General features: G+C 47.2%; 1 protein-coding gene across 6 annotated transcripts in view; it reads left to right on the top strand.

Annotated features, from left to right (window-relative positions):
- Positions 1 to 26,922, top strand: part of ndst1b (N-deacetylase/N-sulfotransferase (heparan glucosaminyl) 1b) — a 290,113-nt gene that overhangs the window by 247,790 nt on the left and 15,401 nt on the right. For all 6 annotated transcript variants that reach the window (XM_052013795.1, XM_052013796.1, XM_052013797.1 and 3 more), the window contains 5 exons: positions 5,634 to 5,757; positions 8,568 to 8,742; positions 12,139 to 12,309; positions 16,740 to 16,849; positions 25,233 to 25,335. In XM_052013795.1, coding sequence (XP_051869755.1) covers positions 5,634 to 5,757; positions 8,568 to 8,742; positions 12,139 to 12,309; positions 16,740 to 16,849; positions 25,233 to 25,335 — 683 coding nt within the window. The remainder of the gene's footprint in view (positions 1 to 5,633; positions 5,758 to 8,567; positions 8,743 to 12,138; positions 12,310 to 16,739; positions 16,850 to 25,232; positions 25,336 to 26,922) is intronic.

Here is a 26,922-nt window from a genome sequence, read left to right as displayed (position 1 = left end):
GCCCTCAAGTCCTGACAACATCCTCGTAAATCTTTTCTGCAATCTTTCCAGTTTAACCATGTTTCCTATGTCTGCAATTGAAATGTAAATGTAATTGCAGTGTGTTGTTCTTGCTATAGGAAACACTGTCTTGAGATGAGTTGACAGTTTGGCAAAATATTTAGAGCAACAGGTTTATTATTGGTTTATTATTGTCACATGTAGCAAGATACAGTGAAAAGCTTTTGTTTGCGTGCCATCATTCAGTACATACGACAGATCATTCCATACATAAGTACATCAAGGTAGTAAAAAGGGAAAACAAAATGAAGAATATAGTGTTAAGGTAGATTGGGAGATTAATAATTTATCTTTAGTGTACAAGAGGTCCATACAAGAGTCTAATAGAAGCTGTCCTTCTGTTTGGTGGTACGTGCTTTCAAACTTATGTATCTTCTGTCTGTTGAGAGACAGTAGAAGAGAGAATGACCATTGTGGGAGGGGACCTTGATTATGTTGGCTGCTTTCCCGAGGCAGCGAGAAGTGTAGACAGAGTCAATAGAGGGGAGGCTGGTTTGTGTGATGGGCTGGGCTGTGTCCACAACTCTCTGCAAATTCTCGCAGTCTCGGGCAGAGACAAGTGGCTTATTGGAATGGGCAGATCAATGAATGACCCTTCCACTGTGGATACAGTTGTGAAGATACAATGCATGCTGTACTGATGGACACTGAAAGGGCAGACCTCACAAATCAGCCCATTGTGTGAGACCTTCTGGAGGGGGGGGTGTCCCCAGTTCTATATCGAGGTTGGGCTGTCATTACCAAAGCATCTGATCCTCTTCCTACCCATTGACATATCCAGAACTTCTAGCAGTGATCACTCCAAAGTCAAAGTCAAGTTTATTGTCATCTGCACAAGCACAGGTGCAATGAAAAACTTACTTGCAGCAGCATCACAGGCACAGAGCATCAGATAAGCAGCATTCACAAGAAAAACATAAATTAACCATAAATTATACACATTTTTTACAAGAAAGAACACAATTAGAACAAAAAAGAAGTCCATTTTAGTACAAAGTGATCAAAGTAGTCATAGTTTTGCTATACTGAGGTAGTGATTGGGGTTGTGCCGGTTGGTTCAAGAACCGAATGGTTGAAGGGAAGTAGCTGTTCCTGAACCTGGTAGTGTGGGACTTCAGGCTTCTGCCCGATGGTAGCTGCGAGAAGACGGCACGGCCCGGACGGTGGGGGATCTTTGATGGTGAACTGGAGCATGGAATGAATTATCCAATGGTTTGTCACAATAGCTGCCCTGGACAAGATCTGCCTACTTAGAGTTGGTTAGGACTCAAGACGGCTGATTATATTTTAAGCATGCATTCAGCAATGTCTTTACTCAACTGGTTGTTGAGGGAGGTTCCTTTAATAAAAGGCTGCTTCCTGTCAATTGCTGGTAATCAGGGTGTTTCCTGATCTCACAGCTGCCTTGGCTGAGTGACTTCAGCCATGTAAGATCAGACCTCAGGGACAGCTGCTAACATCTGGATCTCTGCTCCAGGCATTGTGGGCGTATTAACAAATGTCAAGCTGAGCTCCAGTGCTCTAGAGATATGTACTCCTTCCTTCCCCAGCTGTTGATGTGAAAAGACTGCGCCTCTAATTTCTACCATTGCTGTTTGGTGTTGGCACAGTGTGCCGTCTGTCTCAGTGATAGCTGTCGTTAACATGCCAAGTGGCAAAAGCCCCTTCATTGCCATGTCTCACTTAAATCCATAAGTGAATTCATCGAGGATTTCTGTTTAACAGTAATTGTTCTGCTTGCTGGGATTGCTCACAACAAGTTTGCACGATCTCATCCTGGGATTTTCCACGTAATTGTACGGAAAATTGCAAGCTGTTGTTGCGTCCAGATTTGTCTCAGGTAGAAAATCTCCTCATTAGTGCCTTAGTGTGGTAAAACATCCAATACTTTGCAGCATGGATTCATTACTCGTGGACTTTGGGGAAACAAGAAGGTGGTGGAAGGGGTTGGGACAGGGCAGAAGTGTTAAAAAGGCTTTAAAAAATAAGAATTGGGGTAAAGGACGAAGATACGTAGGATGGAGGAAGTGGGACAGGAAGGTGCCTTGGGCCAGTGTGAAAGAATGGAATGGGGGTTGGAGATTGTCACACAATTGGAGCGGGACGTTTAAGACAAGACTGTAGTTTTTGGAACACGCAACGTGGAGAGATAATTTGACCTGGGCCCAGATGAGCAGAACTCTGAAGTGTGATGGACAAATGGCAGTTTGACAGATGTAGAAGGGAGTTGAGAGAGAACTTAAAACCCCAGGTGTGGAGTAATAAATCCACAAAAGAGAGCACTGACTCCCCACTACATCCCTGCTGATAATCTGAGACTGGTTGTCCAACCATGACATCATTGTAACAGCAACAATCCCTGGATCCTTAGATGGTCTACATAGAACACTACAGCACAGCGCAGGCCCTTCGGCCCACAATGTCGTGCTGACATTTTATCCTGCTCTGAGTTCTATCTAACCCTTCCCTCCTACATAGCCCCCCATTTCTCTATCATTCATGTGTCTATCTAAGAGTCTCTTAAATGTCCCTAATGTATCTGCCAACAGTGTGTTCCACACACCCACCACTCTCTGTATAAAAAAACTTACCCCTGACATCCCCCTTATACCTTCCTCCAATCACCTTAAAATTATGTCCCCTCGTGTTAGTCATTGTCACCCTGGGAAGAAGTCTTTGACTGTCCACTCGATCTATGCCTCATCATCACCTCTATCAAGTCCCCTCTCATTCTCCTTCTCTCCAAAGAGAAAAGCCCTAGCTCGCTCAACCTATCCTCATAAGACATGCTCTCCAATCTAGGCAACGTCCTGGTAAATCTCCTCTGCACCCTCTCTAAAGCTTCCACATCCTTCCTATAATGAGATGACCAGAACTGAACACAATACCAAAGTTCTATAGAGCTGCAACATCACCTCGCTGCTCTTGAACTCAGTACCCCGACTAATGAAGGCCAACACTCCATATGCCTTCTTAACAACCCTATCGACCTGTGTGGCAACCTTGATCTATGGACGTGGACCCCAAGATCCCTCTGTTCCTCCACACTGCTAAGAGTCCTGCCATTAACCTTGTATTCTGCCTTGGAATTCAATCTCTGGTCATATCATCAGAGCTGCAGCAACCCACCCTTTCTCCAACTGCTTGAAACCATTGTCGTTTTACTTATAAAAACAGATTAGTTTCGGAGTGGTCTAAAAATGCCTTGCTGATCAGGATTGAGGAAGGAAGGAAGACACACATTTGTCAAACTCAAAATACTTTTGCAAATGTCTCGGTTTCAGTCACATTCAACAGTTATTGTCACTTCTTCTACAAACCCCTTGCCTCCACTCCTGCATCACCCCACTGAAGGCATCGCCGATCAAATCCCTGAGTCCCTTGGTTAGAAATGTGCCTCAGATCAGGAGCAATGGACAATAAACACTGGCATTGCCAGCAACGTCCACGTCTCATGATCACATACATAAAACAAAGAAAATGGTTCCATGCTGTTGAACATTGGGTTAACCCAGTGTAGCAATATATACAAAGTGCTGGAGGAACTCAGCAGGTCAGGCAGCATCTATGGAGGGAAATAAACAGTCGACTTTTCAGGTCGAGACCCTTCATCAGGACTGGAAAGGAAGAGGGCAGAAGCCAGAATAAGAAGGTGGGGGAGGGGGAGGACCACATGCAGGCAGGTGAGAGGTGAGTCCAGGTGAGAGGTGGGGGAAGGTAGGTGGGTGGGGGAGTCAGGGGAAGATGTAATAAGCTGATAGGTGATAGGTAGAAGAAGCCAAGGTCTGAAGAAGAAGGAATCTGGTAGGAGAGGGCACTCTTTGCAGGCACGAGTGCCAGGGGGATTATCAGCGGGGAGGGACAAGTGGACAAGGGAGTCGCGGAGAGCGCGGTCCCTGCGGAAAGCAGAGGGAGGGGGTGAGAGGAAGATGTGCCTGGTGGTGGGATCCCATTGGAGGTGGGGGAAGTTGCAGAGAATGATGTGTTGGATGCGGAGGCTCGTGGGGTGGTAGGTGACGACAAGGGGAACCCTGTCCCTGTTATGTCAGCGGGGGGAGGGGGTGAGGGCAGACATGAGGCTCTTTGCAGGCATGTGCCAAGGTGGTTATCAAAAGGGAGGGACGAGTGGACAAGGGAGTCACGGAGAGCGCGGTCCCCGCAGAAAGCAGAGAGAGGGGGTGAGGAGGAGATGTTCCAGTGAAGATACACTGGGAAGATAACCCAGTGTAGAGCAATTTGTCCACATTTTTGGCTTCTTTACTGGTTGATGGGAAATCCATCTCCTCATTTTCATTCTCCCTAGCACAGTTATCACTGGTATAAAACTTCCCCAATTAACATCAACAGTAGTGCCCACAGAAACCTGAGCTCAAGTCCCACTATGGCAGCTGTGGAATTTAAAGCCAGTTAATAATTTGAACTAATTAATCTCACCAAAGCTACCTGATTGTTGTTGAGGCAGGTACATTAACAACATTTAAAAGGCACTTGGACAGGTACGTGAAGAGGAAAGGTTTAGAGGGATATGGGCCAAATGCAGGCAAATGGGACGAGCTTAGATGGGAATCTTGGTCGGCATGGACGAGTTGGGCCGAAGGGCCTGTTTCTGTGCTGTATGACTCTGTGATTCTCTACTACTCTATGGGGAGGAGAGGGTCTTGTGAGTTTAACAATCAAGAAACTGATAGGCTGAAACAAAATAGAAAGTGCTGGAAACATGTTGGAGATTGGAAAACATCCTGATGAGGGAAGGATTTCAGGAACATACCCCTGGCCTTCTGTGGGAGTTCAGCAATGAGATGGCAACCTCAAGCTGGATGATAATGTGACTATAGAGGTGTACAAGATGATAAGAGGCATAGATCGAGTGGACAGTCAGAGACTTTTTCCCAGGGCGACAATGGCTAACACGAAGGGACATAATTTTAAGGTGATTGGAGGAAGGTATAAGGGGGATGTCAGGGGTAAGTTTTTTTACACAGAGAGTGGTGGGTGTGTGGAACGCACTGCCGGCAGAGGTTGTGGGGGCAGATACATTAGGGACATTTAAGAGACTCTTAGACACATGAATGATAGAGAAATGGGGGGCTATGTGGGAGGGAAGGGTTAGATAGATCTTAGAGCAGGATAAAATGTTGGCACAACATTGTGGGAAGAAGGGCCTGTACTGTGCTGCAGTGTTCTATGTCCTATATAGATGGTGCTATGGTGGGCCACACTGTTGGGAATTCCGGAGACACAAGAGACTGCAGATACTGGATTCTGGAGCAACAAACAATCTGCTGGTGGAACTGGGCAGGGTTTGAGTTTGAAGAATCAACAATTCCTCACCGCCCCCCCCCACCCCCCCCCCCCCCCCCCCCCCCCCCCCCCAACAGATGTCGCTCGACCTGCCGAGTTCCTCCAGCAGATGGTTTGTTGCTGTTGGGTTCTGTCTGGATCAACAACTGTGAGAGGAATGGATGGGAAGGCCGGGGATTCTGCTGTTCGTTGCAGCCACCTTATCTAGCTGCTCACTTATGTCAGATTGCTCAGAGAGTAAGGGAAGGTAACAGCGATCTCTTCCTCCCCAGGTACCACAGCTCTCTATCTTTTCCTCACTATGCACCCGGACATCACCAGTAACACTCCAAACCCAGACACCTTCGAGGAGCTGCAGTTCTTCAACGGGCCAAACTATCACAAGGGCATTGACTGGTAAGGTGATCAGCAGAATATCCCACAGCCCTCACCCACGCACAGCACGGATATGTTCTCAAAGCCACCAACCCCTCTTCCCTCCCTCTCATCGGGTAACTTCTTTCCCTGGTTCTGATGAATTGGTCCGAGATGTTCACTGTCTTTCTTCCATTGTCTTTCCAGCATTTTTTTTTCAGATTTCCAACATCTGCCATCTGCTAAATCTGGAGACAAAGACCCCTGGCACACCTTGTGTTATCCTTTTCCTTACCCCCACCATTAATAGATGAACAGTTTATTCTAAAGTCAAAGTCGAGTTTATTGTCATCTGCACAAGTCCGTGTGTGCGCAGGTGCAATGAAAAACTTACTTGCAGCAGCATCACAGGCACAGAGCATCATGTAAGCAGAATTCATAAGAAAAACATAAATTAAACATAAATTATTCACAATTTTAAGATATCTTTATGAGTCACATGTACATTGAAACACACGCGTTACTCTATTACAGTGCCAGCGACCCGGGTTCAATTCCGGGCGCTGTCCGTAAGGAGTTTATACGTTCCCCCCGTGTCTGCGTGGGTTTCCTCCGGGTGCTCCGGTTTCCTCCCACATTCCAAAGGCGTACGGGTTAGGAAGTTGTGGGCGTGCTGTGTTGGCGCCCGAAGCGTGGCGACACTTGCGGGCTGCCCCCAGAACACTCTAGGCGAAAGATGCATTTCACTGTGTGTTTCAATGTACATGTGACTAATAAAGATATCTTCTGCCATGCTTCCAGCGCCAACATAGCATGCCCACAACTTCCTAACCCGTACGTCTTTGGAATGTGGGAGGAAACCGGAGCACCCAGAGGAAACCCACGCAGGCACGGGGAGAACGTATAAACTCCTTACGGACAGCGGCCGGAATTGAACCTGGGTCGCTGGCGCTGTAAAGCGTTATGCTAACCGCTACACTACTGTGCCTGCCCTAAAAGAAAGAACGTAATTAGAACAAAAGAAAGTTCATTTCATTGCAAAGTGATCACAGTGTTGCTAAACTGTAGTGATTAGGGTTCAGCCAGATGGTTCAAGAACCGAATGGTTGAAGGGAAGTAGCTGTTCCTGAACTTGCTGGTGTGGGACTTCAGGCTTCTGTACCTCCTGCCCGATGGGAGCTGCGAGAAGATGGCACGGCCCGGATGGTGGGGATCTTTGATGGTGGATGTTGCCCTTTTGAAGCAGCGCCTCCTGTAGCTACCACCCATGGTGGGGAGGGATGTGCCTGAAACACCCCACATCACTCCCTTGAAAACTCCGTCACTGGCCAAGCTTTTTCTGTCTCATCCAACTATGTGTCCTCACATCTGTGAAGCTCCTTGAGATATTTCTTGTACAAAATGTGTTGTACCAATGCTGTTGGAGCCCACACCACGTTACGTGGCTGGAAACAGTAAGGTAATGTATAATAGAGACACAAGAGACTGCAGATGCTGGAACGGTGTTATGGAACTACCCCTCTATGTTCCAGAATCAGTGTGTCATAGAGTCATACAGCACGGAAACAGGCCCTTCAGCCCAACTCATCCATGCCAACCAAGCTGCCTAACTGAGCTGGTCCCATTTGCCTGCATTTGGCCCGTATCCTCCTAAACTTTTTCTGTCTGTGAACCTGTCTAAATGTCTATTCAACATTGTAATTGTACCCGCCTTTATGCGGCGAGAGACAGAGGGCAGGTTCAATTGTGGTGTTCGAAAGGGAGCTGGATAAACATCAGAAGGGAAAGTACGTGCAGCACTGTGGGAGAGCACGAAGGAGTGGGACCGGTTAGATTGGTCTCACATAGAGCTGGGATAGAACATAGAACAGTACAGCACAGTACAGGCCCTTCGGCCCACCATGTTGTGCCAACCTATATAAAAACCTATAAATAAGGGCAGGCATGGTAGTGTAGTGGTTAGCATAATGCTTTAGAGTGCCAGCGACCCGGGTTCAATTCCAGCCACTGTCTGGAAGGAGTTTGTACGTTCTCCCTGTGTCTGCATGGGTTTCCTCCGGGTGCTCCGGGTTCCTCCCACATTCCAAAAGACGTACGGGTTAGGGAGTTGTGGGCATGCAATGTTGGCGCCGGAAGCGTGGTGACACTTGTGGGCTGCCCCCCAGAACACTCTACGCAAAAGATGCATTTCACTGTGTGTTTCAATGTACATGTCACTAATAAAGATATCTGATCTTATCATCTTATCTTACCTACTCCATGATCAATCTAACCCTTCCCTCCATATCTCTTACTTTGTATGGACGTGAGGGATAAGGTTAGTTTGTGCTCAAGGGTGCAATGAAACTCCTTGCTTGCAGGAAGCTCACAGAGTTAACGGTGTACACGGTAATAATAAATACAACAGAAGACACAGCGATGAGTGCAAAACAGCACAATGGTGAGGAGATTGCAGAGCAGCCTGAGGTGATGAAAAAAGAAATGCTAAAGTGACAATAACAGGAGAGGTAGAGTTCAGAGTCCGAGAACGTGGCAGCACCTCTGGGAAGGGGATGTGAGAGAGGGGACTGGTTCAGACTCGACAGCAGTGGGGAAGAAGCTGTTCCTGAGTCTGGACATCTGGGCTTTCGAGCTCCTGTATCTTCTCCCAGAAGGGAGAAGAGAGAAAAGGGGAGGGCCGGGGGGCTGGCATCCTTGACGATACCGTCAGCCTCCCTGACGCAACGCACAGTGAGGATGGACCCAAGGGGACTCCTTCCATGCTGTAACCATTCTGTGACTCTGTCATTGCACAACAAACTCTCCTGGACCTTCCCAACACAACTAATCTCAAGCTCTCTCCCGGTTTGCAGGTACATGGACTATTTTCCTATTCCTTCCAACACCAGCTCGGACTTCTTCTTCGAGAAGAGTGCAAACTACTTTGACTCTGAGGTCGCTCCAAAGCGGGCGGCAGCTCTGCTACCCAGGGCGAAAATCATCAGCATCCTGATCAGCCCTGCAGACCGAGCCTACTCCTGGTACCAGGTATGCCTGCCTTTACTCCCCTGCCGCATGCACCCAAGAAACCAGAACTGAAGCATCAAGGATTAGAGGGTTGAGTATATCCATAAGTGATCTGTGTGGCAGTGTTTGTACTTCATGTGTGCAGCTAAGGCGGTTAGAGATTGTATTGGTATTGGTGTTGGTTTATTATTGTCACTTGTACCGAGGTACAGTGAAAAACTTGTCTCGCATACTGATCATACAGATCAATTCATTACACAGTGCAGTTACATGGAGTTAGTACAGAGTGCATTGAGGTTGTACAGGTAAAAACAACAGTACAGAGTGTCACAGCTACAGAGAAAGTGCAGTGCAATAAGGTGCAAGGTCACAACAAGGTAAATCGTGAGGTCATAGTCCATCTCATTGTATAATGGAGCCATTCGATAGTCATCACAGTGGGGTAGAAGCTGTCCTTAAGCCTGGTGGTACGTGCCCTCAGGCTCCTGTATCTTCTACCTGATGGAAGAGGAGAGAAGAGAGAATGACCTGGGTGGGTGGGGTCTTTGATTATGCTGGCTGCTTCACCAAGACAGCGAGAGGTAGATTCCAAGGAGGGGAGGCTGGTGTCCGTGATGCACTGGGCTGTGTCCACAACTGTAGGCGTGGGGTGGGGTCGTAGACTGTGGGTGGTTTTACAGGCCGTGTAAAAGATAAAGGAAAGACAGAATCATTCAGCCTCTTCAGTTTGTTCAGCATTCAAAGAGATCGTGACCGATCTACACACCTGCCTTTCTCAACCTCCCTTAATACCTTTGATTATCAAAAATCCATCAACTTCAGAAGCTTTTTTCCCAGGGCGACAATGGCTGACACAAGGGGACATAATTTTAAGGTGATTGGAGGAAGATATAAGGGGGATGTCAGGGGTAAGTTTTTTACACAGAGAGTGGTGGATGCGTGGAATGCACTGCCGGCAGAGGTTGTGGGGGCAGATACATTAGGGACATTTAAGAGACCCTTAGATAGACACATAAATGATAGAGAAATGGGGGCGATGTTGGAGGGAAAGGTTAGATAGATCTTAGAGCAGGATAAAATGTCGGCACAACACTGTGGGCTGAAGGGCCTGTACTGTGCTGTAGTGTTCTATGTTCTAAGCAATGAATAATGACTATGTATTGAACAGAGTTCCAAATTGCCTCCACTTTTTGGGTGAAGAAGTGTTTCTGGAGCAGTAGAGGCTGAGGGGAGACCTGATAGAAGTTTATAAGATTATGAGAGCCATAGATGGAGTGGACAGCCGGTTTCCCAGGGTCAAAATGTCTAATACTAGAGGTCATACATTTAAGGTGAGAGGGGGTATAGTTTAAAGGAGATGTGTGGGGCAAGTTTGTTACACAGAGAGTGGTGGGTGCCTGGAACGGGCTGCCAGGGGTGGTGGTGGAGGCAGATACGATGGTGGTGTTTAAGAGGTGAATAACACAACGATGCTGGAGGAACTCAGCAGGCCAGGCAGCATCCGTGGAGAAAAGCAGGCGGTCAACGTTTCGGGTCAGGACCCTTCTTCGGGACTAAGAAGCTGCCTGGCCTGCTGAGTTCCTCCAGCATCATTGTGTTTTTCATCTAGATACCAGCGTCTGCGGTCCTTTGTCTCTCTAGAGTTTGTTAGACAGACACATGAACATGCAGGGAATGGAGGGAAATGAATCATGTGCAGGCAGAAGAGATTTAGTTTAATTTGGCATCGTGTTTGGCACGGACATGGTGGGCCTGTGCTGACTCAGACGGTGCCTGCAGTCCCAGCCTTACTGAAGGGCAACTCTCCTCCAACCAAGCCCCACCCCATCACCCACTCACAGTGAGGCAGGAGCAGTGAGCGGTGGGAGAAGGAACAGTTAAGGCAACAATGATCACGGCAGTTTGGTCGCAGTAAAGTGAGCTAGGTAAGGTCAAAGAAGTGAAAGGTCACTGGGGTGGGTAGGGGGAAACTATGATCAGATTAGCCATGGTCTTGTTGAATGCTGCAGCAGGGTTGAGGGGCTCCTAATTGATATCTTTCCAACACAAAGTCCTTGGCCAATGGCCTGTGGTTGTGTGTGGGTTACACAGGAGTGTCTGCCTGTGATCAGATCTGATCCAGTGCGATGTTCTGCCTCTGAGGAGCTGGCTTGTAATCGGTGTAGGTTTATTATTGTCACAAGCTCAAAGTTGAGTTTATTGTCATCTGCACAAGTCCGTGCAATGAAAAACTTACTTGCAGCAGCATCACAGGCACAGAGCATCAGGTAAGCAATGTTCACAAGAAAAGCATAAATTAGATATAAATTCTACACAATTTTTACAAGAAAGAACACAATTAGAACAAAAAAAAGTCCATTTTAGTGCAAAGTGATCAAAATGGTCCCAGTGTTGCTAAACTGTAGTGATTAGGATTGTGCCGGTTGGTCCAAGAACTAAATGGTTGAAGGGGAGTAGCTGTTCCTGAACCTGGTGGTGTGGGACTTCAGGCTTCTGTACCTCCTGCCCGATGGGAGCTGCGAGAAGACGGCATGGCCCGGATGGTGAGGATCTTTGATGATGGATGTTGCCTTCTTGAGGCAGCGCCTCCTGTAGATACTATCAATGGTGGGGAGGGATGTGCCCGTGATGTATTAGGCTGAGTCCACTACTCTCTGCAGTTTCTTACGTTCCTGTGCATTCGAATTGCCATACCAGACCGTGATACAATCAGTTAGGATATTTTCGGAACACTTGGAAGAAGAGTCTTTGAATATCTTTAAGGTAGAGGGAGATCAATTCTTGACATGGTAGAAGGTGAAAGGTTACGAGGGGTGGGTGTGAATGCAGAGATGAAGTGTTCAAGTTCAAGTTCATTGTCATGGGCACACATACCCAGGGTATAAATGCCATGTAGATCAGCTTTTTACAGCAACAGCACAGTAAATTACAAACATGGCAAACACAAGTTAACATAAACGATACAGGATTATAGCCATAGTCGAGTGTATCGTCATCTACACAGGTCCATGTGAGCACAGGTGCAGTGAAAAACTTACTTGCAGCAGCATCACAGGCACAGAGCATCAGATAAGCAGCATTCACAAGAAAAACATGAATTTAACATAAATTATACACAATTTTTACAAGAAAGAACACAATTAGAACAAAAATAGTCCATTTTAGTGCATCAAAGTGGTCACAGTGTTGCTAAGCTGTAGTGATTTGGGTTGTGCCGGTTGGTTCAAGAACCGAATGGTTGAAGGGAAGTAGCTGTTCCTGAACCTGGTGGTGTGGGACTTCAGGCTTCTGTACCTCCTGCCCAATGGGAGCATCAGATGAGCCGCGTTCACAAAAACGTAGTGGAGGAGACGATGCTATCGGTCAGGAGCTCCCATCACTGCACCCACTGGAAATCGGTCTCTGTCTTTTCCCCAGCACCAGCGAGCCCACGATGACCCGGTGGCCCTGAAGTACAGTTTCCACGAGGTGATCACTGCTGGAGCCGACACCATACCAAAGCTGAGAGCTCTCCAGAATCGGTGCCTGATCCCAGGCTGGTATGCAATGCACATCGAGCGCTGGCTTAAGTACTACCACGCCAACCAGGCAAGTTCTCTTCACTGTTCCATGCGCTGCGCTGGTCCAGAAGGTCAGGGCACATGGGATCCAAGGTAAACTAGATCCAAAACTGGTGGTGATAGGAGGCAGAGGTGTGTTTCTCTGACTGGAATTCTGTTACCAGTGGTTTACCACAGGGATCGGTGCTGGGACCTTTGTTGTTTGTCGTGAGAATGTCCATGGTCTGATAAATAAGTTTGCTGACAACATGAACATTGGTAAAGTTGTAGATGGTTGTTGCCTCAGGATACAGAGGGACAGAGATCAGCCAGAAAGTTGGATAGAGTAGTGGCAGATGGAATTTAATCCAGACAAGTGCGACGTAATGCATTTTGGGTTGTCTAATGCTGGCCGGACATATACAGTACGTGGCAGGGACCTTGGATGTGTTGGTGGACAGAGGGACCTTGGGGTGCAAGTTCATATCTCCCTGGAAATGCTGACACAGGTGGATAGGGTCGTGAGGAACCTTGCTTTTCTTCATAGGCAGCAGTATTTTAAGAGTTGGGACATCATGTTGCAGCTGTACAAGATGTTGGTTCGGCCACGGTTGGAAGATTGTGTGCAGTTCTGGCCACCACACTACAGAAAGGATGTGGTAGTGAAAGAGAGGGTGTAGAAGAGAGTCAGCAGGACGTTGCCCAGAATGGAGGGCTTTACTTACAAGGAGAGACTGGACAGGCCGGGACTGTTTTCTCTGGAGTGAAGGAGGCTGAGGGATGACCTTGGAGAGGTTTATAAAATTATGAGGGCCATAAATAGCATAGAAAGTCATGGTCTTTCTCCCAAGGTAGTTGGATCTAAAAGTGCAGGACATAGGTTTTAAGGGAAGAGGGGAAAGATTTAAAAGGGACCTGAGGGGCAAGTTTTTCACACAGAGGGTGGTGGGTAGAAGGAACGAGCTGCCAGAGGAAGTGGTGGATGTGGGTACATCAGTGTTTAGAAAGCATTTGGACATTTTGGATACTTGAGTGCTGTTGAAGCTGCACTAATCCAAACAAGTGGAGAGTGTTCCATGACACTCCTGACTTTGAGCCTTGTAGATGGTGGACAGGCTTTGGGAGTTGGGAAGTGGGTCACTTACCGTGGGTTCCTGAGATCAGGGTGTGCTGTGCTCTGCTGGTCTGGATCAGTACTTTATCCAGGTCCAGGTGACTGGTTTGGTTTAAGTGCATGTGACCTCAGTTCCTGAATAACATTTGGTGCTTCACCCTCAAACAGACCAATTGTGTGTTCAGGAACTGAGATTGTTACATCTACAATGTGGCTGGGTTAGGGATGGAATAAATGATAACCACCCACGTTAATGTGGGCACAAGAGGTGGACCGCAGATGCTGGAAATCTGGAGCAACACGCAAAATGCTGGAGGAACTCAGCAGGTCAGGCAGCATCTATGGAAATGGACAGATGACATTTTGGGTCGAGTCCATTCGCCTCTGTCCCCCCTTATCCCACCAGCCCTATCACCCCATCTCTTTCCCCTCCCCTGCCCTCTTGATCTGCCCCTCACCCACATACTCCTCCCTCCGGTTCCCCTCCTCACCTCCTTCCCTTTATTCCATGGTCCACCGTCCTCTCCCATCAGATTGCATCTTCCTCAGCCCTTTGTCACTTCCACCCTCTCCCCCCTCCCACTCTCCCCTCTCCCTCACCCGCCTATCTCCCCCCACCCCTTCACCTGGATCCACCCATCACCTGGCAGCTCTTAGAACACAGAACAGAGAACAGTACAGCACAGGAACAGGCCCTTCGGCCCATCATGTTGAGCTGAACTAGTAATCAAACACCCAACTAAATTAATCCCTTCTGCCTACACGTCTATATCCCTCCATTTCCTGCACATTCATGTGCCTACCTAAGAGCCTCCCGAACGCCTCTGTCGTATTTGCCTCCAGCACCAGCTCTTGCTTCACGCCCTTCTACCCCAACTTTATACACCAGCTATCTCCCCTCTTTCTTTCCAGTCCTGATGAAGGGTCCCGACCCAAAATGTTGACTGTCCATCTCCCTCCACAGATGCTGCCTGACCCGCTGAGTTCCTCCAGCATCTTGTGTGTTGCTCTGGGTATATGTTCGGTTTGAATTTAAAACCCAAGTAGACCTCTCGGTACCATATCGTTTTTTTAATCAGATTTCTCAATTTGACAATAAATTTGAATCTGAAGTTACAAGGTTATGGCAGAAATAAACACTTTAATTCTCCCTCATCATTCTGGTTCATCTTCTGTGTGACTCCTGACCCACTGATACCATTGATGCTTAACTGCCCCCTGAAGTGGCTTCGTAAACCACTCAATTCAAGGGTGACTAGAGATGGGCGATAAGTACTGACCATGTCCAGCAGAAACAAATCAATAAAAACAGGTGATGTTGTAATATGCAGTAAAAATATAGCTCTTAAAAACTGGATTGCATTCAGCAGACTGTGAGATCACTGGAACTGGTAAACATCAAAGGTGTTTAATAAGGCTGCCAGCAAATCAGTAACCTCTCACTATAACCATTCATCTAAGCACTCCCTGAGATTAACACACAGTCTGTGCCCGGCAAGTAACGATGCCATAAATATGGCCCATGCAACCATCATAAATCGCCCTCCTTGGATTATATTAGAACTCACAATACTAACCTCCCAACACACAAGCTGTGGAGTGAATGAATTAGCCAAACCGTCAGAATGGACAGCCGATAAATCCTGAACCGACAATGGTTTATTAGCCTCATAAGTTGAGGATTGGCTGTGCAATTTCACGACTGAAAAGGCAGCTCAATCCTGCCACGACAATTCAGCATCAACCTGTGACTTTATGTTGAGATCGTTGTCCGAGATTGATATAACTTGGTGAGATTAATGGATAGATGACAAGTTGGCACCATTAGTCGATAGATTAAAGTCCATGTGTTCACCAGCAGCTGTGTTTCCAGAACTTATAACACAGATGGAGATCTTTAGGGCAACATCTGTAGAACAGGAGAAAGGATTAACAACTCAGGTCAATGACCTTTCTACCAGAACTTGTCCTCACGAGCTGATGACAATTCACTGGTGGCAATGCCTTCCCTGGGAGGATGTTGTTAAGGTCCCACCATTGTTCTTAAACCCTGTGCTTCAGGGTAGATTTATCTGATGCACCATAAGCTATATTGGGACAGGTATCAGGGATTTCAGGAACACTTGTCCATCTCTCTGTGCTTGACTGGTACACCTGGTCACTTTTAGACTGTGTCACCTTTCATTTTACACTGTGTGTTTCAATGTACATGTGACTAATAAATAAATAACTTTATATCTTTGGTGAAATCCCCTGATAGTGCAAGAGGTAAAGAATCAAATCATAGAATGTAGAAGGGGGCCATTCAGCCCATTGAGTTCATGCCAGCACCGCAAAGAGTAATCCTGTCAGACCCAAACCCTCTGCTCTTTCCTCATAACCCTGAAAATTATTCCCTCTCCAATGTCTATCCAATTCCCCTTTCATTCCACCACCCTGACAAACTTAGATCTGAATCATTGCCACTTTTAATAAAAATATTTTTTCTCACATTCCCCCTTGAACCTTTTGCCCAACATTTTAAATCTGTCTCTCCTGGTCCTTGGAATATAGATTAATGGGAACAGCTTCACTATGTGGACTTGTGCTTTTGTACATCTTCATTAGTTCTCCTTCTCAACCATCTCTGCTTCAAGTCACAGAGTCACACAGCACAGAAACAGGCCCTTCGGCCTAACTGGTCCATGCCAACCAAGGTTCCCATCTTAGCTAGTCCCATTTGCCCATGTTTGGCCCATATCGCTCTAAACCTTCCCACCCATGTAGCTATCTAAGTGCTTTTTAAATGTTAATGTACCTGCCTCAACCACTTCCTCTGGCAGGCACGGCAGTGTAGCGGTTAGCGTAACGCTATTACAGCGCCAGCGACCTGGGTTCAATTCCGGCTGCTGTCTGTAAGGAGTTTGTACGTTCTCCCTGTGTCTGCGTGGGTTTCCTCCGGGTGCTCCGGTTTCCTCCCACATTCCAAAGACGTACGGGTTAGGAAATTGTGGGCATGTTGTGTTGGTGCCAGAAGCGTGGCGACACTTGCGGGCTGCCCCCAGAACACTCTACGCAAAAAGATGCATTTCACTGTGTGTTTCGCTGTACATGTGACTAATAAAGAAATCTTATCTTATCCATATACTGACCACCCTCTGGGTGAAAAAGGTTCCTATTAAATCTTTCCCCTCTCACCTTTAACATATGCCCTCTTGCTTCAAGGAGAACAACTGTGGTGTCTCTAACCTAGCCCTGTAGCTGAGGCCTGCATCCCTGAAAACCTAAAGCAATACTGCTGGTTACTGCACTATGTTCATTCATTGCACAGCATCGCTGTGGACTGCTCCAGTCACGTCCTCCTGTCTCTTCCCCTCTCTGCCCAGATTCTTGTTCTCGATGGGCAACTCCTCCGGACAGAACCCGCAACGACAATGGAAAAGGTGCAGAAGTTCCTCGGACTCCGAAACATCGTCAATTACCACAAGTTGTTGGTGTGAGTAGTGCTTTCAATACTTTCACTTTCCATTGGGAGGGACTGGTTGAAGTTCATGTAGCATACCTACCTTTGCAAATATCCCACAGGCAGAATATTTAGCACAATGTTTAATCGGGGGTTCTGAAGCACTGTTGGGAACTAAACCAACAGAGAGACGGGTTTCCCAGTGATTAGAAGATTCGTTAGTGGAAGGGAGCTGAGGACTGCCAGCTAACCCAAGGGAAGTGTATCCTCCACTAATCCTGGGGCAACCTTTTGCCCATAACCTCCAGCCTTTCCCAGCTCTCCCAGTTGAAAACCTCCTCCCCAAGCCTCTCAGCCCCTTCAGGTTGCCAAAGACTTGGTCCTGAGATCGTCCAACAGTGTTCCAGCTACTGGGACCTTCCCAGCCACAATCCCGGATCTCTGAACCGCAAGATATTAATGACTGGTCGAATCTCTGTGCTTTTGGACTTGCCGAATCCATTAACTATTATCCACTCCTCCCGGAATCCTTAAGGCTGTAGATTTATAAAGTAATCAATGGTATATTCTCTGCTTTATTTATCAACAGGACCTTTTTGAGTGGGGTGGAAGGGGATAATACACAGATACCAACATCTCTAAAGCAGATTATGTAGTCATTGCCACATCAGTATTGGTTTATTTATCGGTAAATTGATGTATTGGTTTATTATTGTCACATGTACCGAGGTCCAGTGAAAAACTGTTTTGCATGCCATCCATCCAGATCATTTCATCACATCAGTGCATTGAGCTAGTACAAGGGAAAACAATAACAGAATGCAGAATAAAGTGTTACAGTTACAGAGAAAGTGCAGTGCGGGCAGACAATAAGGTGCGAGGGCCATGACAGGGTAGACCGTGAGGTCAAGAGTCCATCTTATTGAACAAGGAGACCGTTAAGTAGTCTTATAACAGTGGGATAGAAGCTGTCCTCGAGCCTGGTGGTACGTGCTTTCAGGCTTTTGTATCTTCTGCCCAGTGGAAGAGGGGAGAAGAGAGAATGTCCGGGGAGGGTGGGGTCTTTGATTATGCTGGCTGCTTTACCGAGGCAGTGAGAAGTGTAGACAGGGTCCATGGAGGGGAGGCTGGTTTCCGTGATGCGCTGAGCTGTGACCATGGAGCCTGCTATGTACGAACCAACTGTCTCCCATATTTGTTTTACTCATTGTTGGGATGTAGACATAGACATTTATTGCCCTTCCCTCATTGCCTCCTTGAGAAAGTGGGGGTGAGCCGCCTTCTTGAACTGCTGCGTTCCTTCTGGGGAAGGGGCTCCCGCGGTGCTGTTGGGGAGGGAGTTCCAGGGTTTAGACCCAGTGACGGTGAAGGAACGGTGAGATATTTCCAAAACATTCTGGTGCATTTCCCACATCACAGCTATGACTGCACTTCATAATTATATCACTGGCTGTAAATTGTTTTGGGACATCCTGAGTTTATGAAAGGTGCTATAAAAATGCAAGACTTTCTTTTTTTTAAATTCTTTTTTGTAATTTTTTACCGCTCCATCAGGGTGAAAATCTCTCTGAGGGTCTTAAGAGTCATAGTCATATAGCATGGAAACAGGCCCTTCGGCCCAACTCATCCATGCTGACCAAATTGTCTACCTGAGCAAGTCCCATTTGCCTGCATTTGGCCCATGTCCCTCTGAATCTTCCCTATCCATGGACCTGTCCAAATGTCTTTTAAATATCATAATTGTACCCGCCTCAACCACTTCCTCTGGCAGCTCGTTCCATATACCCACCACTCCCTGTGTGAAAGAGCTGCTCCTTTAAATCTTTCCCCTCTCACCTTTAAACTATGCCCTCTACAGTTTTAGACTCCCCTGCCCTGGGAAAAAGACTGAGCATTCAACTTATCTACATCCCTCATGGTTTTATAAATCTCTATAAAGTCACCCCTCAGCCTCCTACGCTCCAAAGGAATAAGCCCCAGCCTATCCAGTCTCTCCTAATGAACCACAGGACTTGTCATCGGAATTACGGCCTTACTTGCTTTTTGTCACTGCTGTATTATACCTGGGGCTGTGTACACTCAGCAGGGAGAGAGTTGTTGCTCTTCCCTACGTTTATCTTCACAGAGGAACATAGAACATAGAACACTACAGCACAGTACAGGCCCTTCAGCCCACGATGTTGTGCTGACATTTTATCCTGCTCTGAGATCGATCTAACCCTCCCCTTCCACATCGCCCTCCACTTCTCTAGCATTCATGTGTCTAAGAGTCTCTTAAATGTCCCTAATATATCTGCCCGCACAACCTCTGCCATCAGTGTGTTCCACATACCCACCACTCTCTGTGTAAAAAACTTACTTCTGACATCCCCCTTATACCTTCCTCCAATCACTTGAAAATTATGTCCCTCGTGTTAGCCATTGTCGCCCTGGGGAAAAGTCTCTGACTGTCCACTCGATCTATGCCTCTTATCATCTTGTTCACCTCTATCAAGTCACCTCTCATCCTCCTCCTCTCCAAAGAGAAAAGCCCTAGCTCGCTCAACCTATCCTCATAAGACATGCTCTCCGATCCAGGCAACATCCTGGTAAATCTTCTCTGCACCCTCTCTTAAGTTTCCACATCCTTCCTATAATGAGACGACCAGAACTGAACACAATACTCCAAGTGTGGTTTAACCAGAGTTCTATAGAGCTGCAACATCACCTCACGGCTCTTGAACTCAGTACCCTGACTAATGAAGGTCAACACTCCATACGCCTTCTTAACAACCCTATTGACCTGCGCGACAACCTTGAGGGATCTATGGACGTGGACCCCAAGATCCCTCTGTTCCTCCACACTGCAAGAGCCCTGCCATTAACCTTGCCATGAATCTATGGACACGAACTCCAACTCCCTGGAGCTGGAGTGTGATTGTCCTGACAAAGGATCTCCAATCTGAAACCTTAACTCTGTTTCTCTTCCCGCCGATGCAGCCTGACCTGCTGAGTGCTTCCAGCAGTTTCTGATTTATGTTTCGGGTTTCCAGCATCTACAGCTCTTTAATTTTCTGTTACTATCACCGCTGTCCCCTGGCCCAACCTCCCCTACCCTGTCGTTCTACTCTTTGTGTGATGGCCATCCCTCACAGCTGCCTGGCAACATTCCGGCCACTTCCTAACCCCACATTGATCTAGAATCCTGGTTTCTCTGCCCCCACCACCTCTTCTGGTAGCACCTTCCACACTCCAATCACCTTCTGTGTGAAGAAATCCCCCTCATATCCCCTCTGAACACATTACCTCTCATCTTAAACCTGTGCCCTCTTGTCTTAGACACCCTTAGATGTGAGTTCAAATCCCACGTTAATTCAATAAGGTAAACCTTTTCTTCGAGCTGGTGTTATGAGTTGGGACGTTATGGTGAGGTTGTATAAGACATTGGTGAGGCCAAATTTGGAGTATTGTGTGCATTTCTGGTCACCTAACTATAGGAAGGATGTCAGTAAGATTGAAAGAGTGCAGAGGAGATTTACTAGAATGTTGCCGGGTCTTCAGGAGTTGAGTTACAGGGAAAGATTGAACAGGTTAGTACTTGGAGTGTAGAAGAATGAGAGGAGGTTTGATAGTTTACAAAATTATGAGGGGTATAGACAGAGTTAATGCGAGTAGGCTCTTTCCGCCTAGATTAGGAGAGATAAGTACGAGAAGACATGGCTTTAGGGTGAAAGGGGAAAGGTTTAGGGGGAACAGTAGGGGGAACTTCACTCAGACAGTGGTGGGAGTGTGGAACGAGCTGCCATCTGACGTGGTAAATGCGGGCTCACTCTTAAGTTTTAAGAATAAATTGGATAGATGCATGGACGGGAGAGGTCTGGAGGGTCAATGGGACTAGTGGAATAAAGTTTCGGCACAGACTAGAAGGGCTGAATGGCCTGTTTTCTGTGCAGTAGTGTTCTTTGGTTCTATGAGCTCCAGGTTCAGGTGTGTCCAGGGGAAGAAATCTGCTACCCTTACCCAGTTGGCTGACACAAGGCTTCAGACCCACAGACCCTCTCAGCTTCCCCCTCAGTCAGCCTAGTTGTGTCGAACCACACCAGCTCTGTAGGAGCAACTAGTAACGGGCTCCAACCACAGCCATGCACGTCCACAATATTGTGCAAGCAGGGACAGACCAAAAATAAAAAAGTGACCCAGGGTATTCAAATACAATGCTGGCAGGCTGGATAGAGGCAGAGAGCACTACAGCACAGAAACAGGTCCTTTGGCCCATCTAGTCCATGCTGACCTGGTCCATCTGCCTAGTCCCATCTACCTGCACCCGGACCATATCCCTCCAAACCCCTCTCATCCATGTACCTATCCAAACCTCTCTTAGTTACAATTGAACCCACACCCACCACCTCGCTGGCAGCTCGTTCCACACTCGCACCACACTGTGAGGAAGTTCCCCCTCAGGTTCCCCTTAAATATTTCACCTTTCACCCTAAACCTATGACCTCTAGTTCTAGTCTCACCCAACCTGAGGGGAAAAAGCCTGCATGCATTCACCCTATCTATACACCTCATCATTTTGTATACCTCTATAAGATCTCCCCTCATTCTCCTGCGCTCCAGGGAATAAAATGCTAACCTGTTCAACCTTTCCCTAGAGAACTCAGTTCTCAAGTCCCAGCAACATCCCTGTAAATTTTCTCTGCACTCTTTCAAGCTTATTGATATCTTTCCTCTAGGTAGGTGACCAGAACTGCACACAATACTCTAAACTTGGCCTCACCAACGTCTTATACAACTTCAACATAACATCCCAACTCCTGTACTCAATGCCCTGATTTATGATGGCCAATGTGCCAAAAGCTCTCATACGACCCTATCTAGGTGAACATTTTGAGTAGGGTATGTGTCTCGGGGAGTGAATGGGAGGCAGGAAGTAGAAAAGCAATGTGTAATGAAAAATAAAATTGATATAATTCTTCCCAATGGTAAAATCGCAGATTTTAGAACGGTGGGAGAATGGACTGTTCACAGTTTCACATCTTTCAATGTGCACTGTGAGCTGACGGTGTGGGTCTGATAAAGTCACAAGTTGGGACCTTTCCCAGTGTGTTGTTCCATCAGTGGAGAGACCTTGCTGGTCTTGTCCTCCAAGACCACTGCGTTATGCTATTCCAACCCCCACATGTCCTCCAGCACATTCGGGTTCTGAAGAACTCTGCAAGCGTGACCAGATTCTGCTCTAACTCCATCTACAAGTTTGCAGATAATACCACCGTAGTGGACCGGATCTCAAATAACGATGAGTACAGGAAGGAGACAGAGAGCTTTGTCACATGCTGTCATGACAACAATCTTTCCCTCAATGTCAGCAAAACAAGAGAGCTGGTCATTGACTTCAGGAAGTGGGGCGGTGTACATGCACCTGTCTACATCAACGGTGCTGAGGTTGAGAGGGTTGAGAGCTTCAAGTTCCTAGGAGTGAACATCACCAACAACCTGTCCTGGTCCAACCACATAGATGCCACGGCCAAGAAAGCTCACCAGTGCCTCTACTTCCTCAGGAGGCTAAAGAAATTTGGCACGTCCCCTTTGACACTCACCAACTTTTATCGATACACCATAAAAGCATCCTATCCGGATGCATCACAGCTTGGTACGGCAACTGCTCTGCCCGGGACTGCAAGAAACTGCAGAGAGCTGTGGACACAGCCCAGCAGATCACGGAAACCAGCCTCCCCTCTGTGGACTCTGTCTATACCTCTCGCTGCCTTGGTGAAGCAGCCAGCATAATTAAAGACCCCCACCCACCCGGGACATTCTCTCTTCTCCCTTCTCCCATCAGGCAGAAGATACAGGAGCCTGAGGGCACGTACCACCAGGCTCAAGGACAGCTTCTATCACACTGTGATAAGACTATTGAATGGTTCCCTTATATGATAAGATAGGCTCTTGACCTCACAATCTACCTTGTTATAACCTTGCCCCTTATTGTCTACCTGCACGGCACTTCCTCTGTAGCTGTGACGCTTTACTCTGTATTCTGTTATTGTTTTACCCTGTACTACCTCAATGCACTGTGTAATGAATTGACCTGTATGACCGGAATGCAAGAACAAGTTTTTCACTGTACCTCGGTACAAGTGACAATAATAAACCAATACCAATAGGTCACACCACATCCCTCCCCACCATCGGTAGTATCTACAGAAGGCAACATCCATCATCAAAGATCCCCACCATCCGGGCCATGCCATCTTCTCACAGCTCCCATCGGGCAGGAGGTACAGAAGCCTGAAGTCCCACACCACCAGGTTCAGGAACAGCGACTTCCCTTCAACCATTCGGTTCTTGAACCAACCGCCACAACCCTAATCACTACAGTTTAGCAACACTGTGACCACTTTGATCACTTTGCACTAAAATGGGCGCTTTTTTTGTTCTAAGTGTGTTCTTTCTTGTAAAAATTGTGCATAATTTATGCCTAATTTATGTTTTTTTTTGTGAATGCTGCTTATCTGATGCTCTGTACCTGTGATGGTGCTGTAAATAAGTTTTTCATTGCACCTGTGCACACGCGTACTTGTGCATATGACAATAAACTCTACTTTGGCTTTGACCTTGAATGGTTTAAACAGGACAGGTTCTCTGCAGGTGAAGGCTGTGATTGATTGTAAACCAGTCCTTGCATCCTGTGATCCTGTATTATGTCCAATACCTCCCCCTTGTGGTTAGTCATCGTATTACTCATGAATGACATTCTGTGATTTCGAGTCAAAGAAATGACTTATCACAAGAGTCACGCAGCACAGAAACAGGCCCTTCGGCCCATCATGTCCATGCTCCCATCACCTATCCACCTATACTAGCCCCATTTACCAACACTTGGTCCACGGCCTTTCACGCCTTGGCAATTCAAGTATTCATCCAAAGTCAAAAGTCGTGTGCACAGGTGCAGTGAAAAACTTGCTTGCAGCACGATGGTACAGACAAACAAAACATAAATTATACATAAACTATAGACATGTTATACAAAACTGTAAAGAAAACAAGATGGACATGCAAGAGACTGCAGATGCTGGAATCTGGAGCAACACACGAAATGCTGGAGGAACTCAGCGGGTCGGGCAGCATCTGTGGAGGGAGATGGACAGTTGACGTTTCCAGTCGAGACCCTTCACCTGGACCCAGATGAAAGATCTCGACTGGAAACGTCGACTGAAGAAAAAAAAATGTTCCCACAAAACTAGTGAATTATGGTGAAAATCCATCTGGTCCGCTCCATCTGGGAGAGAAATCTGCCGTACACCCTGTCTGACCCAACTGTGACCCCAGGCCCAGCAGTGTGGTTGGCGCTGTGCCTCCTAATTCGGGGACAATGAGGGACGGGCTACACACTGGCATCGCCAGCAGTGTCCACAGCTTGTGAAGAATTAAATTTAAAAATTACAGATACGTCAGGAAGGCTTTGGAAAAGTCACCACACAGTAGAAGGGTCAATACAAGATGTTTGCAAGGTAATTATCTGTGTTATTAGTAAAACTGACCAAAACCTATCAACTCGATGGTATTATTATCCACATCACCATGGCAACCCTAGTCTCACCTTGTAAGATTCAGTCCCTTTGTCCTGTCCACCCCTCTCCCTCCTGTCTACAATTTAAAACCGAGGTACAGTGAAAAACTTTGTTTTGCATGCCATCCATACAGATCATTTCATTACAACAGTGCATTGAGGTAGTACAAGGGAAAACAATAACAGAATGCAGAATAAAGTGTTACAGTTACAGAGAAAGTGCAGTGCAGGCAGACAATAAGGTGCAAGGTCATAACGAGGTAGATTGTGAGGTCAAGAGTCCCTGTTATCGTACTAGGGAACCATTCAATAGTCTTATAACAGCGGGATAGAAGGTGTCCTTGAGCCTGGTGGTACGTGCTTTCAGTCTTTTGTATCTTCTGTCCGATGAGAGGGGGAAGAAGAGAGAATGACCCGGTGGGTGGGGTCTTTGATTACGTCGGCTGCTTTACCGAGGCAGTGAGAAGTGTAGACAGAGTCCATGGAGGGGAGGCTGGTTTCCGTGATGTGCTGAGCTGTGTCCACAACTCTCTGCGGTTTCTTGCGGTCATGGGCAGAGCAGTTGCCGTACCAAGCCAAGATGCATCCAGATAGGATGCGTTCTATGGTGCATCGATATAAGTTGGTAAGTGTTAAAGGGGACCTGTCAAATTTCTTTAGTGTCCTGAGGAAGTATAGGCGCTGGTGAGCTTTCTTGGCTGTGGTGTCTACGTGGTTGGACCAAGACAGGCTTTTGGTGATGTTCACTCCAAGGAACCTGAAGCTCTGAAACTTCTCGACCTCAGTCCCATTGATGTAGACAGGGGCGTGTGCACTACCCCCTGTGACCAGGCATTGTCACTGACTTTACTTTTTGGATTTCAGGTTTGACCCCAAGAAAGGTTTCTGGTGTCAGCTCCTGGACAGCAATAAATCCAAGTGCCTGGGGAAGAGCAAGGGGCGCAAGTACCCGGAGATGGACCCTGATGTACGTATTCAACCTCCCAAAACACTGGCGTAGACCAGAGTGCAGAGAGGGACCACAGGCTAGTTCTCACTGTTGGTGGGACCTCAGGAAGGTTTGGCTTGGCAGAGTGGGAATGGACTCACAGAGTCATACAGCCACAGAAACAGGCCCTTCAGCCCATTACATCCTTGTTGACCTTTTTGCTCTTCTACATTAATCCCATTTGCCTGTATTAGGACCGTATCCTTCTCAAGAACATTTCCCTGATACTTATTCCGTTCCCACGTTGCTGTCAGTGGGACCTTACCTTGTGCAGATTGTCTGCTGCGTTTCCTCCACTGTGGTGGCCTGACCTTGAGTATTTAGTTGCTTGCACAACATCTTGGGGGTATCCTCGGCCGTGAAGGATGCACGTTCTGCATCCATGTCCTGTTACATTGCTACTGTGCTGCCTCCTTTCAGAATGGCTCCGCGAAAGGGAAAGGAACATAGAACATAGAACAGTACAGCACAATACAGGCCCTTCGGCCCACAATGTTGTGCCGACTTTTAAACCTCACCTGAGTATCTAACCCCTTCCTCCCACATATCCCTCTATTTTAAATTCCTCCATATGCTTATCTAGTAATCTCTTGAATTTGACCAATGTGCCTGCCTCCACCACCGACCCAGGCAGCGCATTCCGTGTCCCAACCACTCTCTGGGTAAAAAAACCTCCCTCTGATATCTCCCTTGAACTTCCCACCCATTACTTTAAAGCCGTGCCCTCTTGTATTGAGCATTGGTGCCCTGGGAAAGAGGCGCTGGCTGTCCACGCTATCTATTCCTCTTAATATTTTGTACACCTCTATCATGTCTCCTCTCATCCTCCTCTTATCCAATGAGTAAAGCCCTAGCTCCCTTAGTCTCTCCTCATAATGCAGACTCTCTAAACCAGGCAGCATCCTGGTAAATCTCCTCTGCATCCTTTCCAACGCTTCCACATCCTTCCTATAATGAGGCGACCAGAACTGGACACAGTGTGGTCTAACCAGAGTTTTATAGAGCTGCATCATTACCTCGCGGCTCTTAAACTCGATCCCTCGACTTATGAAAGCTAACACCTAATAAGCTTTCTTAACTACCCTATCCACCTGTGAGGCAACTTTCAGGGATCTGTGGATATGGACCCCCAGATCCCTCTACTCCTCCACACTACCAAGAATCCTGCCGTCAACTTTGTACTCTGCCTTGGAGTTTGTCCTTCCAAAGTGTACCTTCCAAATGAGAAGAAGGAAGAGCAGGTGATCAGCTTGGGACCACAGGTGGCTGAGGGGGAGAATGTTTTCGGAGCTTGTTGCAGGAGAGGTGCCCCATTGTGGCAAGAGCCTGGCTTAACAACAGTCTACAGTGAGACTGAGTCTAATGTTGGTTGGAATAACAGCTTGCATGTCACCTTGTAGTAAATGTAAGAGGGCGATAAACATCAGCCGTATCTGTGACAGTTGTTCCACAGGCCCTCTCGACTAGAGCAGCTGTATAAAACATTTGGATTATCGTGTGCAGTTCTAATCACTGCATTACAGGGAGGATACAGAGGCTTTGGAGAGGGTGCAGAGGAGGTTCACC

Source organism: Pristis pectinata, chromosome 4 (genome assembly GCF_009764475.1).
Source record: "Pristis pectinata isolate sPriPec2 chromosome 4, sPriPec2.1.pri, whole genome shotgun sequence".
Lineage (NCBI taxonomy): Eukaryota > Metazoa > Chordata > Chondrichthyes > Rhinopristiformes > Pristidae > Pristis > Pristis pectinata.
The sequence above is the reverse complement of the archived record's forward strand: the minus strand, read 5'-3'. Positions and strand labels throughout refer to the sequence as shown.